General features: G+C 48.7%; 1 protein-coding gene across 1 annotated transcript in view; it reads right to left on the reverse strand.

Annotated features, from left to right (window-relative positions):
• Positions 1-16,995, reverse strand: part of LOC136965786 (ephrin type-A receptor 6-like) — a 92,321-nt gene that overhangs the window by 37,285 nt on the left and 38,041 nt on the right. Inside the window, 3 exon segments of the mRNA XM_067260017.1 lie at positions 393-717; positions 719-729; positions 3,143-3,298. Coding sequence (XP_067116118.1) covers positions 393-717; positions 719-729; positions 3,143-3,298 — 492 coding nt within the window.

Raw genomic sequence — 16,995 nt, forward strand, 5'->3', positions numbered from 1 at the left:
CTGAATATTGCTGCACCTGTCTCTCCTCCGGTTTCAAACAGCCGACACCAGCGTAAAGTAGCTCTACCTCCCCTTCTGGCAGGAGACTCTCTCCGGTCTACACCTCTGAGATGAATCTGACCCTTCAGATCTATTAGTCATGTCTGGGAGGCTATAGAAGCTGAGGATCGATTTAGATCTGGGTGCTAGACTGTGGTTGAGCCCCCAGAATGCAGTGTTAACAGTGAGGCTCTCTGCAGTGTTATTTTGGGTGGGTTTTGGGGTGTTTTGCCTGGGTGGGTAATTGGGTATTTTGGCTGGGTGAGTTTGGGGATATTTTGTGACTACCCTAAATGTTGGTGGCTACAAGCCCCGGTTTAAGGTTGAAGGTCAGGGGCCCGCTGTGTACTCACCCCCCTGGTCGGTGCTGACGGTAATGGCCGCCACAGGTCTGGGGAAGGAGCTGAGGTCCGACACTCCGTTCATCGACTCAATCTCGAAGGTGTAGTTGGCGTGGGAGGAGAAGTCCACCACCGTTACCGTGGCATTGGTCAGGCCTTGATGGCGGGGCAGGAAGCGGAGCTCCTCCTCACAGAGCTGGCATTGGTCCGGCTCTGGCCCGCAGCGCTTACACAACACGTTGTAGGTCAGGTCGCGCCGGCCGCCGGTGTCGCTAGGCGGATTCCACTCTAGCAGGAGGCTGGTGTCGTTGAGGTTGAAAACCAAGTTGCGGGGGGGGGGAGGGCGGGCCTGGAGGACGGGGGAAGAGAAGGGGATGGGTGATGAGAGAGAAGAGAGGGGAAAGGAGAAGAGAAGAGAGGAAAGATGGGCGAGAGAGAGAGAGAGAGAGAGAGAGAGAGAGAGAGAGAGAGAGAGGAAGGCCAGGTATTAGTACGTAGATGTAACAAATAATGAACAGAATATCATTGTGCACCAAAACTAGAGGAAAGGTAGTCAGAATTTAGAGAGGAGTGAAATCATAAATCATGAAAGAAACCTGCGTTCTGGAGAGGCGCCTGACCTTGATACGAGGCTTGCTTTTGGCAAATCATTATTCAAGGTTAAAATTAAGACTTGGATATTGTAATCTGCTTTAGTTTGCTCTTTAATGAACAGTAATTAAAGCAAAGATTCTCATCTGGATCGACTTATCTCCCCAGTATCTACATAAGCACTGAGTGGACCTTCTGTGTGCAGGTGTGCTTCAGAGAAAGAAAGAGAGAGAGAGAGAGAGAGAGAGAGAGAGCAAGAGAGAGAGAGAGAGAGAGAGAGAGAGAGAGAGAGAGAGAGAGAGAGAGAGAGAGAGAGGAGAGAGGGAGCCCTGAGTGTGTGCATGTGTTTATGTATGTGTGCGTGCAGGTATTGTGCTCTGGACTGCAGGCTGCCAGCTGTCAGCAGGGCAGAGTTAAAAGGCCTAGGGGATTTGAACACTCCGGTCCTGCCAAGCTCACTGTCTGCCTGGACAATAGGATGTGCCCCTGTCCTGCCCTCCCCCCCCCCCCTCCCCTGCCTCCCCCATCACCCCACCTCCACCCCCAGCTGAAGATCCCCATAAATAAGCCCCTTCCTTCAGCCTGGGCTTTGTGTGGATCTCTCAGGACAGATGAAGGGAGCACCTCCTCCACTTCTGTCAGCATCTGTCCATTCTCTTTCTCTCCTCTATCAGTGCTCTATCTCTCTCTATTCTCTCCATCGCAGAGGCTCGCTGCAACCCACTGCCATCAATCAGCTTCTTCTCCTCAGAGGGGAGATCTGTATCAGCTCTCTATCTCCCTCCCTCCCTCCCTCCCTCCCTCCCTCCCTCCCTCCCTCCCTCCCTCCCTCCCTCCCTCCCTCCCTCCCTCCCTCCCTCCCTCCCTCCCTCCCTCCCTCCCTCTCTCTCTCTCTCTCTCTCTCTCTCTCTCTCGCTTCCTTCCCCTCTTTTTCTCGCTCCTCACTCTACTCTCCCTCTCTGTCTCTCCCCTCCTTAATCTCATACTCTTGTCACTAATCTTCCTATTTGGCAACTTATATTTTATTGTGTATTTTATTTAATTCTAATTCCACTTAGTACTGCTAGTTTATGTACCCTTAGTATAGATAGTCCACATATTTAAATTTTAGGTCCCTATATGTTTATTGTATGCACCTTCCTGCCAAAGCAAATTCCTTGTCTGTGCAAACTTTCATGGCGAATAAATCCCATTCTGATTCTGATTTTCTTCTCCCTCTTAACGTACTGTCCTCCAACTCAATTTGCACGTATTTTTCCCTTCCCCATTTTCTTTTGAGCCGTACTGCTTTTCTCTCTCACTCTTTCTCATTTCAAAGAATGTGCAGTAGCAGAACCCCACAAGGCGAACACGTCAGAACCACAGCCATCTGATTCTTAGCAGCAGCCCTGCAAATGGGGCCACACACTTGCTAACCCCACCCTCTGACCTCCACAATGCTTAAACACGACTGTGCTAGGATTTCTTCATCACCATACCCCCACCCCCATCACTTTGAATGCTTAGCTGTGTGTTGGCCTATCTGGTCAACGCTGATGGCCGAGCTCTGAAGCGGGGCTCCGAAAGCCCTGAGAGTCTTCATCCTGCCCCTCAGTCTATCTCCCCGACAGCTAAATGGCTTTTTAATTAAGGATGAATTAGACCAGTTAAACTGTAATTTAATGCAAATATGAAGCCATAATGACACACAGTGAATCATCTATGAAGACGCAGAGGCGGAACAATGGTCTGTAACTCATCCTGCTGGTGTTCATGCCTGCTCTTGTGTGTGATAACTCCCCTGTGAAGCCAGCCGGGTAGGGCTATCAGTCTAGTGTGTCTCCAATGGCAGCCACACACACACAGACACACACACACACGTACGCACACACGCACACACACACTCGGAATGATTCACTGAGTCGTTAGATAAGAAAGTCGTTCGTTTCTTGGCAGAATTAACGGGGGGGAAAAGACTCGCTTTGAGTGTTATGCTTTGTGAGAGAGACAGGAATTGTACTCCTCTGTATCCTCAATTAAAAAAAGTTCAACTTTGAAGGCGTATAAATGAACATTTGTGTCTGTAACGGAACACTTCCCTACTTATACAACATGCAACTGAACTCGGAGAGTGTATACCCATTCGCTATGCACTCCATTGCGTGCGTACTGTATCTCAGGTGTGTACTCACGGGTGCAGGCCATGGTGGGTGGGTCCTTCTGGGACCTGAAGAAGCCCTTCTCACAGAGGCACAGGGCAGCCCCCTCCCCGTAGCTGAAGCTGTGTGGGGGGCACTTGGAGCACTTGATGTTCCCCGCAAACGCCTTGTAGAAGCCTGGGCGACACGCTATGGATAGAGATAAGGGAGAGATAGGTGAGAGGAGAGCGTGCGAGCACGTGAGCGAAAGAGAGCGCAAGTGAGAAAGAAAGAGGGGGGAGAGAGAGAGAAACAGGAGAGAGGGGAGAGAGGAGATATAGACAGGTTTAACGCCAACACATTGCAGCCAGGATATTCTCCCCATCTGATCTACCTGACTCTCCTCCGCTTGAATTTAAACCCTATCCACCTGCATTGATTTATTCTCAGTCGAGTTATATAGGTGAAATGAAAAATGTAAGGAAATAAGACCCCGTTCACCTTTCTTCTCTTCCTCCCTCCAACACCCTCCATCGCACCCGTCTTCTCCTAAACTCCTTCCATTCCCCCCCCCCCCCCTCGCCTCCAAACTCCCCTCTGTCCCTGCAGTCTGCTCCGACAGACTCCGGGCCTCAGGGACCAATGGCATTTTCATTCCCTCTCAACCTCTAACGGATGGCCCGCGACACACAGAAAGACACACGCTCCGAGACTCTTTGGCCGACGCGCAGTTCGAGAATTCCACTTCTGCCGGCTGTCACAGTGCCCATCGATTTCACAAGGTAACACAAGCTGAGGCATTTGAGGGCTTCACCTTGAAGCACTGAGTGCCTTTGTGTCTCTCTATTTCTTCCTGTGATAAATGGGGCTTCGGAAGGGTGTTGGGTCCCAAGACCATGACCGTTCTGATCAAATTTAGACAATTAGGACACAAGGTACAGGACACACACACACACAGACACGAACTGGACAACAAACACACGCCAACACACGCTCCATTAAGGGGGGGGGGGGGCATCGGTGTGATGAGTGACGTCTCCCTGCAGAGGCCCAAGGCTGCCTGTGTCATTAACCCCTGATACATGTGTGTCCTTGAGTCAAAAACTGTCACTCACTTATTCCCCTACCGAGGCCTGTTTTTAGACAGTCAGCCTAATGATGCCGCTGTCTGACCTTCACAGAAGCCAACCCAGGGACGTTCTCTAACCAGCCAGCGCTTCTCTGCAATCTGTCTGGCCGGGTGGGTCTGTGAGTGCCGGGGCCAAGGCTTCCTGTGCTAGAACAATCTTCCTGACCATGCATCGCAAGAACCGCTCACACAACTACTCCTGGTAACAGCACACACACACACAAATCAGACAGGTCAGTGGGATGAGGTACAGTGCGACGACTTGCACTGAGGTAAAGGCGCTGCCTATTTCATGAACCACCTTTCCATTTGGATAAGTTGGCATTTGGCAGGTTCATCTTTTTTGCTTTATTCGCACTCATTTGAAGAAAATGGGTGAAGGTTGCAAATCATTAGTGATAGTATGGTGAACTGATGGTCTAACCATTATGCAAATTGTGAATGCAGTAAGGACCGTGCGCCTGGTTTTCACTGCTTGCAGATCGAGCGTGGCGTAAGCATGTCCGTGCAGTTAGTGTGGTGTGAGTGTATGTGTGTGTCTGTGTGTGCAGAGTCAGTCCGATATAAGTGTGTGTGTGTGGTGTGGAGGAGAACCACATTCTGACCCGAGGACCCGGGAGGTTGTGCACTCACTCTAGGACTCCATCCCAAGGTTAATGAGCTCTGGAAGGCATCCAGAAGCCAGGCCTTTCAGACCCATCAGCAGCCTACCAGACTCTCCACTCACTGGACCAGAACAGAACCGGAGCAGGCTGCCAGGGCTGGCCCACTCCACAGCAGATGTGTGGGGGGGGGACTGGACCTGTCTGTCGGCCAGTGTGTGTGTGTGTTTGGGTCTCTGTGTGTGTGTGTGTGTCTGCCTGCATTGCCGGGTGGTCTGGCTGGCTGTGTGCCTGCATGTTTTTCTTATCTGGCTGCTGGTCTGCTTGCCAACCTGTTTGGTGTGTGTGTGCGTGTGTGTGTGTGTGTCTGCAGGCATTCCCGTGTAGGCCTGTGTGTGCATCTCTGTCTTCGTGCGAGCTTGGGAATAGGCGATGATGGATCTCTCCAGGGCGTCGGCGAAGAGCAGCGATTCCAAGAGGAGCACAATTCTGCAGCATTTACTTGCAGAACCACATCAACAAATGTTGCAGAATAGTTCAGCTCTTGAAATCAAAAAAAGCGTGAGAAGGACGAGATGTGGTGATGAGATATCGCAAAGGTGAGAGATGCATCCTGGGAAGATATATAAAGCGTATGGAGAATGAGCCTGTATTCAATCCTTTTTCTCCTCACCGTGGCTCACTGATGAAAAACGTGGCGGTGTCGTATTGCATTTCTCCCTGCCTGAAGGCAAACATAGGCGTCTCTCTCAATCTCTGAGTACACATGGTGTAGATATTAAGGAAACCCGGGCCCCACTTCAACTCTGCATAGATGATCATCTATCATTTCCGCCTTGGGGAGATATGGATGCTCAAAGCTGATACCGTAGCTGCCGTTATCATAGCTGCCAAGCAACCTGATATTGCCCTTCAGTATCAAACAAAACAACAAACAGGTGGTCGATCGCAGATGCTCAGATATTTACGACTCTCCATGACCATTTGGAAATGTTCTTATTTCCTGAGTCCTGCTCTTTCATAGCTGCCAATCCTATTTGTCAGCTGCACCCTCCTCTCCTACTCCTCTGCTAGCATGTCCCCTTACTTCCTGGTTCTTCTCTTCCCTCTGTTCACTCCTCCCTGCGCTCTCCTCCCAGGCTCTTCATTAGCTGATAGCATAAGGACACAACACTGATATGCAATCATCCACCTCCTCCTCATCCTCATTTCCAATCGCGACCTCACAGGTGTGACCGGCAGCGTATGCAGTGCCTCTCTCTTTCGGCCCTCTCTCACACTCGAGTCCTGTTCCCTCCCTCTCTCCGACCCTCCCTCTCAGCCGCCCCCCTCAGGGCAGCCCGGCCTCAGCTCTGTTTACGTTTTGATATCTCAGAGATCCCCCGTACCCGGGCGCCCGCCTCTCCCCTGCGTCCCTCACCTTTATGTCCCTGATCTAATCGGAACGACGACGAGTCAGATCTCAATCTCAGCACGCCACTCGGGGATCAACAAGCCCTTCCCTTGCAAAATAGAGTGTTTACTAGGTATGTAGCAGAGATAAGCTGGCCCTGGGTAGCTTAGCCGCCCACTGTCTTGTCCCTTCCTCTCCTGTCCCTTCCTCTCAGGTACCTGAGGTACAATACTGGATCTGTTTCCTCCATTCCACAGAGGTAAACTTTGACTGCTTTAATAGTGTTTCATCCTTCGGACTTAACACTGCCAACAGTTGGTGAAAGCGTAAAGGCTGTTGGTTCTACAAAGAATGGAATCTGTTTTTTTTAAAGCCTGCTTTAGAAAGGCTGAAAGGGAACTGGGTAAAGATAACATATAAGAGATTTGGTGAGAAAGATATATAGAGAAAAAAGATTGAGAGAAGAAGAGACAGGGAGACTATATGGAGAGAAACAAAGAGCCAGCCAGCCACAGGTTGCAGACGGTACACTGCACAGACAGTGCAGGTCCATCCAGTGTCATCAGTAATATATCAGTGACATTATCTTAGCGAGGGATTGGACAGTGGCCCGTTTTATGGACCTCTCAGAGGTCAGTCGGGTGTTCTTTTACAGATATGTTTATCGCTCTGTAGAAAGAGTCTTTGGCCAAATGAACTAACAGAGCAGTAAAGCTTTCAGAAGACATTCGTTACAGCCCAGCTCTGGGGCAGGAAAGTACAATTCTTCCCTAAATCTTCACAAGACACAAAGCAGTGCCGGGAAGAGGGCTGCCAAACACTAGGGAAGGTTTTTATGGGGCATTGCTGCACCAGGGAGACAATGCTTTGGGTGGTACTAGTATATATTTATTGAAGGTGAGGGTTCCCAACACACCCATGGTGGATCTCCAACCGCAAGCTTTTCGACATCTCAACCTTCACTGCGGACAGTCCCTCGAAGTACCTGCTCTTTCTGCGGAATGCATTTCCAAATCATGCAGCATTCGAGGCCTAAAAATCACGTGTGGTACAGGGAACAGATCCCATGCAAGTGCCTGAAGCCTCTCACAGATTCAGACAGAGTTTGGCCGTGTTCATGAAGCACGGTCAGCCTTGGAGGCCGGAGTCCCACAGTCATGAAGGGGCACCTGTGGTTAGACGAAGACACTTCTTCTCTAGTCTTCGAGGTGTTGTGCTCTCATGGCCCCAAACAGCTGCTTACCAGCACCCCACCCATCCTCCCGCCCTTCAACAAATTCATTATCTGCATTTTAATTATCAAAGTTTGAGCATGTAGGCTATTTACCTCCCAGGATGAGAGAATGCAGCAGTGTGTATGGATTCCTAATGGCCAAAAACAAAGTTAATGAATACTTAATAAGGTGTTCTGAAGATTTCCGCGACTCACCCCAACTTCCCTTACGCACGATCGATGCTGATCAGAGGTTTAACATCGCGCTAAATCACCGTGAATCATCTTCACCGGAGGTTTCATTACCATAAAAACCTTTCACAGAAAACAAACAACGGCTCCGCCATGCCAGAACACAACAAACAAAAGACAAGATAATGACATGACACACTTCAAACCAACAACTTTGGAGCTGATGAGAATTTAAATTGATTTGTCGGTTAAACCAGTATGATGTTAAGTCTACTTTAAACTGTGTCCATAATACGTTTTTAAGCTAATTTCATGTACAGTGCATCTAAGTATTATCTCACATAGGCCTAAACAGACTGCTCTGTAAGGGAGAGACAACATGCAGAAGAAGATGTTGGTACGTTTAGGGGTGGTTTTAGCGATCTTCCACTGCTTTTGAAGGAAAAGGATCGGGAAGGAGGCGGTTCGTCAACATTTCTCATACACATATGGCCATTAGCGGAGAGTGGAACTTTGTCAGTTGGCGGAGATGATAAGAGATGGAGAACAAAGACTGCAAAGCCTTCACGGCAATCTTTTGCATCCTCAAACATTGTTCAGTACAGGAAAGACTGCTCAGCAGATGTGTCAGAGAGTCCAGTTTGATCATGTTCCGGCTCTCACTGTAAACATCATTTGGTTTTAGTCAGGAAATAGTGAAAGGCATGAAGATTAGAATGATTGTCGAGATTTAAAGGGATTTTAAACTGCAGAGTTTTATGTGTTATGGATAGCAGCAGTAACATACTGTCTAAATGTAGAATGTAAAACATCTGGTTATTTGGACAGCAGATATTCTCGCTCTCAGACAGCTGCATGTAATTGTACTCCACAAGACGAGAGGATCGTCACATCGAAAGGTGTTCAAATGGAAAGTGACACCAACAGTAACATCCTGCACTGCATGACAAAACAACTCATCCACTGTGGACACAATTATTTTGGGAATTCTGTGAATATTGGTATTGGCAGTCAAAGCTGTGATAAGTAGAGCAGAATATGATCCAAACACCTACCACCAAAATATGTCACAAGATAGAAGACAATTTGCATAATACTTACCCACTTACTTATAATTAGTCTTGAGTTAAAACAAGATATGACATTACTTTGTACAGTAAATATCATAAAGCTGTAACAAAAAATGTAATTCAAGTCGATAGAACAGAAATTATGGTTTTACAGCTAGCCTAAATGTTCAGGTCCCAAACTACAAAGTGAGTTCAAAATGGAGTCAGAGTTTCAGATTCACGGGAAAGTGCTTAGCACAGAGAAAGTTCTCTCCAACTGTAATCATCTTGGATGATGAAATGGTCCTTCATAAGTCTAGCAGGAAGCATTTGCCAGTGATTAGGAGGGAAGAGGAGCACATGGAGCCAGCTCTACTCATTAACAATCTGCACAGAAAGCACGGCACAGCCATCAGCAACACTCACTCATAAGTTCACTCCATCACTGTCCACACTCATACTAACTTGTATCACACAAAGTTTTATGTTTCCGGTTCAGTCTAGTTGCACACACAAACAGGCACACACCAAGCAATGATTTATCTTGTACTGTTTAGGATTTGGGTGAGATAGACCACAGACTACTGCACGATGTCCAACACACTAAAGCACACCAGGCTAATTTTGCAGACAGAATCCCATTGTGGAGCCAGAACGGTTTAGCGCTTTATAGGGCCCTGCCAATCTCCCTTACTCCTCCCCGCCCCTGACCTCCCTCCAGCTCCACCAGCTCTGACAGGCTTCATCTGAACCCCCCGTCAGCCCCATCAGAAGACTGAAGCAGTGATGTGTCCAGGTAAACTGAAGTGGCCTTTCTGTTGGCAATCTCACCACGCTGAAGCAATTATTCAGCAGGCTTTGGGTGAGCCTCCACACAAACGGGTCGCCAGAATGTCCCAGCATGCCACGGACGTCTGAGTCAACAACAAGGCCGTAATTAGCCGTCTGCGAAAGAGACAACATTGTGCTATTTAAATGTATGCGCTATTTTGGGGGGGGCACATTTTAATTGCATATCATAAATGCTTGGAATCATAGGACAATATACAGTATTTCTTTTGAATGTGTTGAGTTGGGGGGGGGGGGGGGGGTGAACTTATCAGGAACTGTAATATTCTCAGGTCATCTCCTTGCATTATTTATACTGACCTGGGCTGAAGAGAAACATAGCCCCAGAAGCCAGATATATACTGACTATGCTTGGGACAGTGAGCTATTGAAATGCTAACATTTACATTTACATTTAGTCATTTAGCAGACGCTCTTATCCAGAGCGACTTACATTAAGTACAGGGACATTCTCCCCGAGGCAAGTAGGGTGAAGTGCCTTGCCCAAGGACACAACGTCATTTTGCACAGCCGGAGAATCGAACTGGCAACCTTCAGATTACTAGCCCGCTTCCCTAACCGCTCAACCACCTGACTCCCTAACAACCACAGCACATCACTCAGCCAGTGAATCAGTCAGTTAGCTCAAAAGACAACCTATCTGTCAGCAGTCCATGTAACTAGCCAGCCAGTATAGTGTGTCAGCAGTGGTTTCCTGCCTGTTCCCCATAGTTACCCAGCTGTCCCCCTCCCAGACTGAGCGGAGGAGCAGACATCATCCTCATACTCCCTGACACCTAATAATGCCCGACGCTGGCAGAACTGACAGGCTGCTCCGTCTCCCAAACACACTCTGATGGGCACTGCCAGCCAGCTTTATCACTGCCAGTGATCCAGTCTGGCTGGGTGAGGTTGCCACCTGGGCCTGTGTGGTAGGTGGCAGCATTCGCCGTGGCAGACAGGTGAACCCACATGGCCATACCCCCACACAAACACACCGCGCGGGGTGATGCGTTTCAAAGAGAAGGGAACATTTTACAGTTCACAAAGACAAATGTCAGGTATAAAAGCGCTAGTTCTGCTCGGGTTCTTCAACACTGTATTCGATTTGATAGTCTCTTTAACTCTGCCGACATGGTTCTTCTTTATAGGACATGATGTAAAGATTAAAGATGTGTGATAATCATATTCATGGCTCTTGTAATTTACATTACAGCAAATTGGTGCGTTTAATTTCCCATGCTTTGACTTACTGTATAGTCATATCATTTGTAGGATGCATTACATACATGCATAAGCAGACACACACACACACACACACACACACACAGACACACACACACACACGTACTGGGATACTCCACTGTAGTCAGATATAGTAGTATATCCTCAGAGCTAGCTTTTGATCTGTGGAGTGTAATAGTGTTTAATAACTCCTACATTATGGCGGGATAATCCAGTTCTCTCATGCACGAGCACACAGCCAATTTCATTTCACCCGCCTCAGCTATTTTCATGCCCTCCGAAGCTCATTTCAGAAAGGCTTGGTGCAAAACAGGCCTCAAATATCAATTACTGCTTATGGAGAAATAAGCTGATGGATGCTACATTTCCAAATCCTTTTATATTCAATTCCAATTTAATATGTTGTTTTTATAGGAAGCGATAACAGCAAATGGCAGAGAGAGAGAATTAATTCAGATGGTCCTAATAGGAGTTCTAGGAGTGGTAGATAGCACATCCACTGGGTGGTATTCAACTAATGAATCTGATCTCCAAGGAACTCTTTCCCAGTATGTGTGTGAATGTGTAAACATGTGTGCCTATATGTACACTTTGTTGAACTAATTTGATTTTGCATGTGTGTGTGTGTGTGTGTTAGCGTGTTTGTAAGTGTATGTGTGCGCTCGTGTGTGGGTGTCTGTGAGTTTGTGTGAGTGTTTACATGCATGTGTGTGTGCATGTACGTTATGTATGAAGATGAAATGATAAAGCTTTTGTATAATTTTTATTTGCATACTTATTGGTAGAGGATGAGAAGTCGAACATCAGTAAAACTTCATTACAGTTGTGGATGCATTACTTCACAGTCAACGTTTCATATCAAAGCTGGGAGGAAAAAACGAACAATTCACTCAGGTTTTACAAATCAAAACATTGTCCCCAGTCATGAGGCTGATTAGTTTTGTGTTATTGCATTTCATCCAAACACAGGGTGTGAAATATGTTATTGTATTTTAACAGAACACAGTGGGTGCACTAATATGATCCAAATGATCAATAAATCACATCTAAATGCATCAGTTCCTAGTGTTCGGCAAAATGACTGCCTGCCTGTCGACTTGCCATTCTGCCTGCAAAGTATGTCCAGGAATTAACAGCGCGTATGCATATCCTATGCTTCTGCGGTTGTGTGTGGATGTGCGAGTCCAGAGCATAGTCTTGATGCCAGCCTGCCTGAGCCTAACATAGCTGGGTTCCGGTGTGAAGGCTTCCCGTGGCTCTTTAATCATGTTGACCGCTGGCTCCAAATTAAAGCTGTCACCAGCGCAGCTGGACACCGCTGGTCCGTGCAATTTGGCTGCTGGCCGCTAAATGGCCCCTAGTTGTGAGGCCTGCCTATCATAGTCTGTCATACGAGGCCTGTCAGGAGGGGTGGGGGCGTTGGGGGTGGGGGTGGGGGGGGCGGAGCTTCATGTGACTGGTTGGTAAGTGAGTTGTTGAGGGAGAGAGCGGAGAAGAAGGGGAAGAGGCCGCGAACGACAGGGCGGCAGAGATGCGGTGGTGACACGAGTGGCGGGTCGGGGAGAGGATGGCGGGAGGGAGAAGAGAGAGAGACGGAGATACTGACTCTCTGAAGGGTGACGGTTCGACTCTGGCCCCCCGCTGATATCGGACGCCTGTCTGAATGTCCGACGTCTGAAAACACGCGCTCTCTCTTTCACACACTCTGATGAGTGTGTGAACTCGGACGAGCATCCACTGGGTCCACAGAGAGCCATGGAGTGGCTGTAAGAGAGCTGTGCTCAGGCATGACTCCCCCACACAAACACGTACGTATGTGCTTGTAAATTAGAACCGAAAGGATTTAATTACTCAAACAATCATCTGAACATTGCCTGGCAATTAACACCCAGTAAGCCCTTCAAGGCTTCTGCACATCATAAAAACCCAGCACGTCAGAAAGATATGAAATCACAGCACACACTGGTACCAGCAGGGGGCTCTCCAACTTACAATGGGACTAAGTTTCAGTTCCTTTACTCATAATCTTTAGCGATTAAGTCTGAAAACACATCTCTGGCAGGTAAATTAGAATTCCCCCCCCCCCCCCCCCCCCCCGAAACACACACACACACACACACAGAAATAGAGCAGGTACCACCCTGCACAGCCATGCAAATGAAAACTCCCAGGCAATTTAGCCTCCTTGCTTCTTCTCCCCTGGAAACACGTTGATGACAGAGCAGAGCAAGTCAGGATGTTAATTAGCCATGTGGCAGATCCATCAGTCCTTCTCCCCCCCCACACGCCCTGTCCTACCAGAACAAGGACCTGCCTGGCTAATGACAGCACGCAGGGCGACAGCCTCAACGCCACTGCCGTCACTGCGGGAGTCGCCCGATCCATCAGTCAGAACGCACGCTGAGGTCTGTGTGATGTCCATTTAATGAACCCCTTGCTCGCGGGGTGGAAAGCGTGGAGTGCATGTCAGAGCCAGCACTCGGAGCGAGTCTGCTCGGCTCACTGTTCTGACAGGAGACGCCGCAGGATCGGAGGGTCTGTTTCTCCTACTGAAGTTGCAGCTTCTCGTACGGCACCGACCAGCACGCTCAGAATGACTTGGCGTCGTCGGAGACAAACTGCTGATCGAGCTGTGTCTGTGGTGTGTGTGTGTCCGTGTGTTTAGGATGTGTGTCTGACTCTGATATATCAGCCCCCCTGTAGGGAATCTTGTTGGGAGAGTTACAGAGTTCAGGCCCACATGTCCTGCGGTGAGGAGAGAGAAAGAGAGAGACAGACACAGAGAGAACGAGATGGAGAAAGGGAGAGATGGAGTGCAGGGAGAGAGAGAGAGCTGACGAAACATCGCCTATCTCTGTCTGACGAGCGCACAGTGCTTCTCTGTGCTGGTAGGATGATCAAGCGAGTCAAATGGGTTCAGATCCACGATCCACTGAGGTTGGGCTCGCTCACGCATTCACTCGCTCACTCACCCGCTCACTCACTCGCTTGCTCACTCCTGGAAATTCTTCAACTTGAACTTTATTACTCTGATAAAAAACAAACAGTCAATCAACATGAAACGAATCAGCTGAATGAGTCGAAATAATCGTGATTTTGTTCGAGAACTGCTTGTGCGACGTCTCCTGGACGGCCACGCCCTGGGTTCTGTGTTACTGTTTACTGGCAGACGCTGTTGCACTTGCTGCTGCCAACTCGTCAAAAACAAGTAGATCCGGCAAACTTTTACTGGATGTGACAGGACTGTACCCAACTTCTCGACTGCTGACTCAGCAGTCGTCTCTGTGCCATCCCTGTGATGCGGCTGTCAGAATGTGGATGTGGGTAGAACAGATGAGCACGAAACACTTGGCCACTCTGTTCTCAGAAGGCGCCAAGCGGAGAGGCACACGTGAACGGCGCCACCGAGAAGGGCACCCGCCTGTGGTGTGGCTGGTGTACAGAGACGGGAAGTTTTGCTTCGCCTCAACTTTTTTAATGACGCGGATTGAAGGCGAGCAAATGAGAGGCACCGCAAGGCTCCTCGAGTGCCACGACAGCCAATTAGCGGCCATCTTGGATGAGGTTTGAGAAATGCCAGTGAGAATAAGGGGAGGGGGGGGGGGGGGGCGGAGGGGGTAAACAAGCAGTGACAAGGGGAGAGCTTAATTCAGAGCTTAATTAAGACACGCAGACACATGTGCACACACACCTGGCACGTAAGCAAAATGCACATACACACCTGTCGTCCGTTTCAGAAAATCTCCCCACTAAATCCTGAAACACAAGACATCCCAATATTCTCTGCACACACACAAACACACACAGATACACACACACAGATACACACACCTTTCCTCCTCTATCATCCAGCCTTCGGCTCATTTCTTCCATTATAGTGGGTACTTTATCCCCCTTTCAATATCACAGAGAGGGAGAGAGAGAAACGTAAGATGAGAAATTCTCATTGCCTCCTAATTGCCAGAGCAGATCAATACTGTAATAGATTCTGTATGTGTAACATCCTGACTCTCTGACACTCCTATCAGACAGATAAATCAGACGGGCAGAGCTCTTGCTAGCTGCTGACAGGCTTGTCCGTTCAGCCTCTGCAGTGACGAACATGGACACACTGAACAGTTTCAAGCTGCTTAGTGTCTGTTATCTGCATCAAAATGGATTTGTTATCCCTGTGGGAAATGTTGTAAATATCTGGACACTGATTTGAATGTACTCAATTGAGTTTCCAGAAGGCTAACACTAATGTAATACAGTAAAAGTTAAAAAAGAAAGAATTGTATTTAGTTTTTAACCTGACGGTAAGTATGAAATAATGAATGTATTTAACTGTTCTTCTTTGCTGCTTACCATCTGGTGTACTAATACCTGGATAGCGCTATCTCACATTATAAACCTCAACCATCTGACTGGGATAAGGGGATGTAGTGAAGGGGAGACAGAGTGAGAGGGAGGGAGAGGAGGAGAAAGAAAAAGAGGAGACAGAAATAGACAGGGAGAGAGAAGAGAGAGCAAGAGAGAGGGAGAGAGGGGTAGGAGAGGAGAGAGAGAGAGAGAGAGAGAGAGAGAGAGAGAGAGAGAGAGAGAGAGAGAGAGAAGATAGAGGGAGAGAGGGGTAGAGAGAGGAGAGAGAGAGAGAGAGAGAGAGAGAGAGAGAGAGAGAGAGACAGAGAGAGAAGGGAGGTGTTGGTGCTGAGGAGCCGTCAGGCTGCGTCTCTGTTTGTCTCCTCCAGGGGGATAGGTAGCAGATGGAAGCGCGGAGCATGTTTACTGAAGCCCTGCTGCTTTGAAATGCTAATGCTGCTCTCCCAGGGAGCTGCAGACGGGTTGACCACTAGTTAGCTTCAGCAGCTTCCTCCCCACACACACACCCACACATGAACACACACATACACACGCGAAAACACACGTACACAACAACCAGCACCACACCCACACGCGTAACGCACGCCTTGAAACACACCTCGACCCGCCCGCAAAGATCACCTGCACAGACTGAACCCCACGCGCAAAGCTCCACACACGGCGCTTGCTGTACTTCAACGTGAACAAAGAGATTTTAGGTAGAACACTCAAGCAGCTAAGCCAGGTTGGAAGGAGGCCCACGGCGGCAGAGTGAAGCCGTTCAAATCCTACCTCACCTTCACTGTCACCGGGGGATCTCGCTGAGAGTGGGAAAGGGATATTAGCATGCCCCAGTTAGGCGTGGGACGGTGTGTGTGCGCGTGTGCGTGCGAGCATGTGCGTGTGTGGGCGGGCCTCGTGCTAAATGATAGTTCTCATCTCATCGGCGAGCAGAGAGTTTGTGCAGTGCTCTATTAGGAGAAGTGCAGAGGGTGGACTGGGGCTTAGTTACACCCCCTCAGAATAGCTGGGTAGAAGTGTGTGTATTTATGTCTGAGCCTGTCTGTGTGTGTGTGTCTGCATATGTATGTGTGTGTGTGTGTGTGGGTGTAGTGGGGTTTATCAGCACAAAAAACATGTTGTTCTCTGCCCCTCTCTTACAGCACGGTTTCCACCTATCTATCTGGCAGGCCCCCTCTCTCTATCCCATATCTATCTCTATCTCTTGCACACTCTCTCTCTCTCTCTCTCTCTCTCTCTCTCTCTCTCTCCTTCTAAACTTCCCTTCTCTCTGTCTCGATGACCTCTGTAGGGAGTTTATATCCTCTACTAACTAATTCATGACAGGATCTACTAAATAAAGCTGCAAGCCGTTTGCAGTGCTGTGGACCCAGCACCTAAATGAAGACATCACCACTGATCCTGTCATACATGAAACAAAACGATCCCTTTCAAATCTCCCTTTCATCACCGTTACTGAATCAGAGCTTTTTCTCTCTACCGGCATGTGTGTGTGTCCGTGTGTTTGAGTGGGGGGTTTGGAGAGAGGATGTGTGCATGGCTTTGAAACACTATAATTGGGACTTAACGTGTCATTTTTTTAAAATCCAGATTGAAATAGAGAGAGAAAGAGAGACAGAACGGGGAGGGACAGAGGATGTGTGTGTGTGTGTGTCTCTGCGTGTGTGACAGCAGGCAGACGGCCGTCAGGTGGATATGCTGGATGCGGGCACCTGGAGGGCAGTGCCATGCCTTTTAGATCCTGTCATACATGTGTAGCACTGATCATTGTCACAGCCCTGACCCTGGGGGGGGGGGGGGGGGGGGGGGGGGGGGAGGGGAGGGGGGGAGTGGGAAGAACGAGCTGCTTGAAATGCGTTGGAGCGGTGCTCCGTCTGTGCACGCGCGCGTGCGT

The sequence above is a fragment of the Osmerus mordax genome, chromosome 2 (genome assembly GCF_038355195.1).
Source record: "Osmerus mordax isolate fOsmMor3 chromosome 2, fOsmMor3.pri, whole genome shotgun sequence".
NCBI lineage: Eukaryota > Metazoa > Chordata > Actinopteri > Osmeriformes > Osmeridae > Osmerus > Osmerus mordax.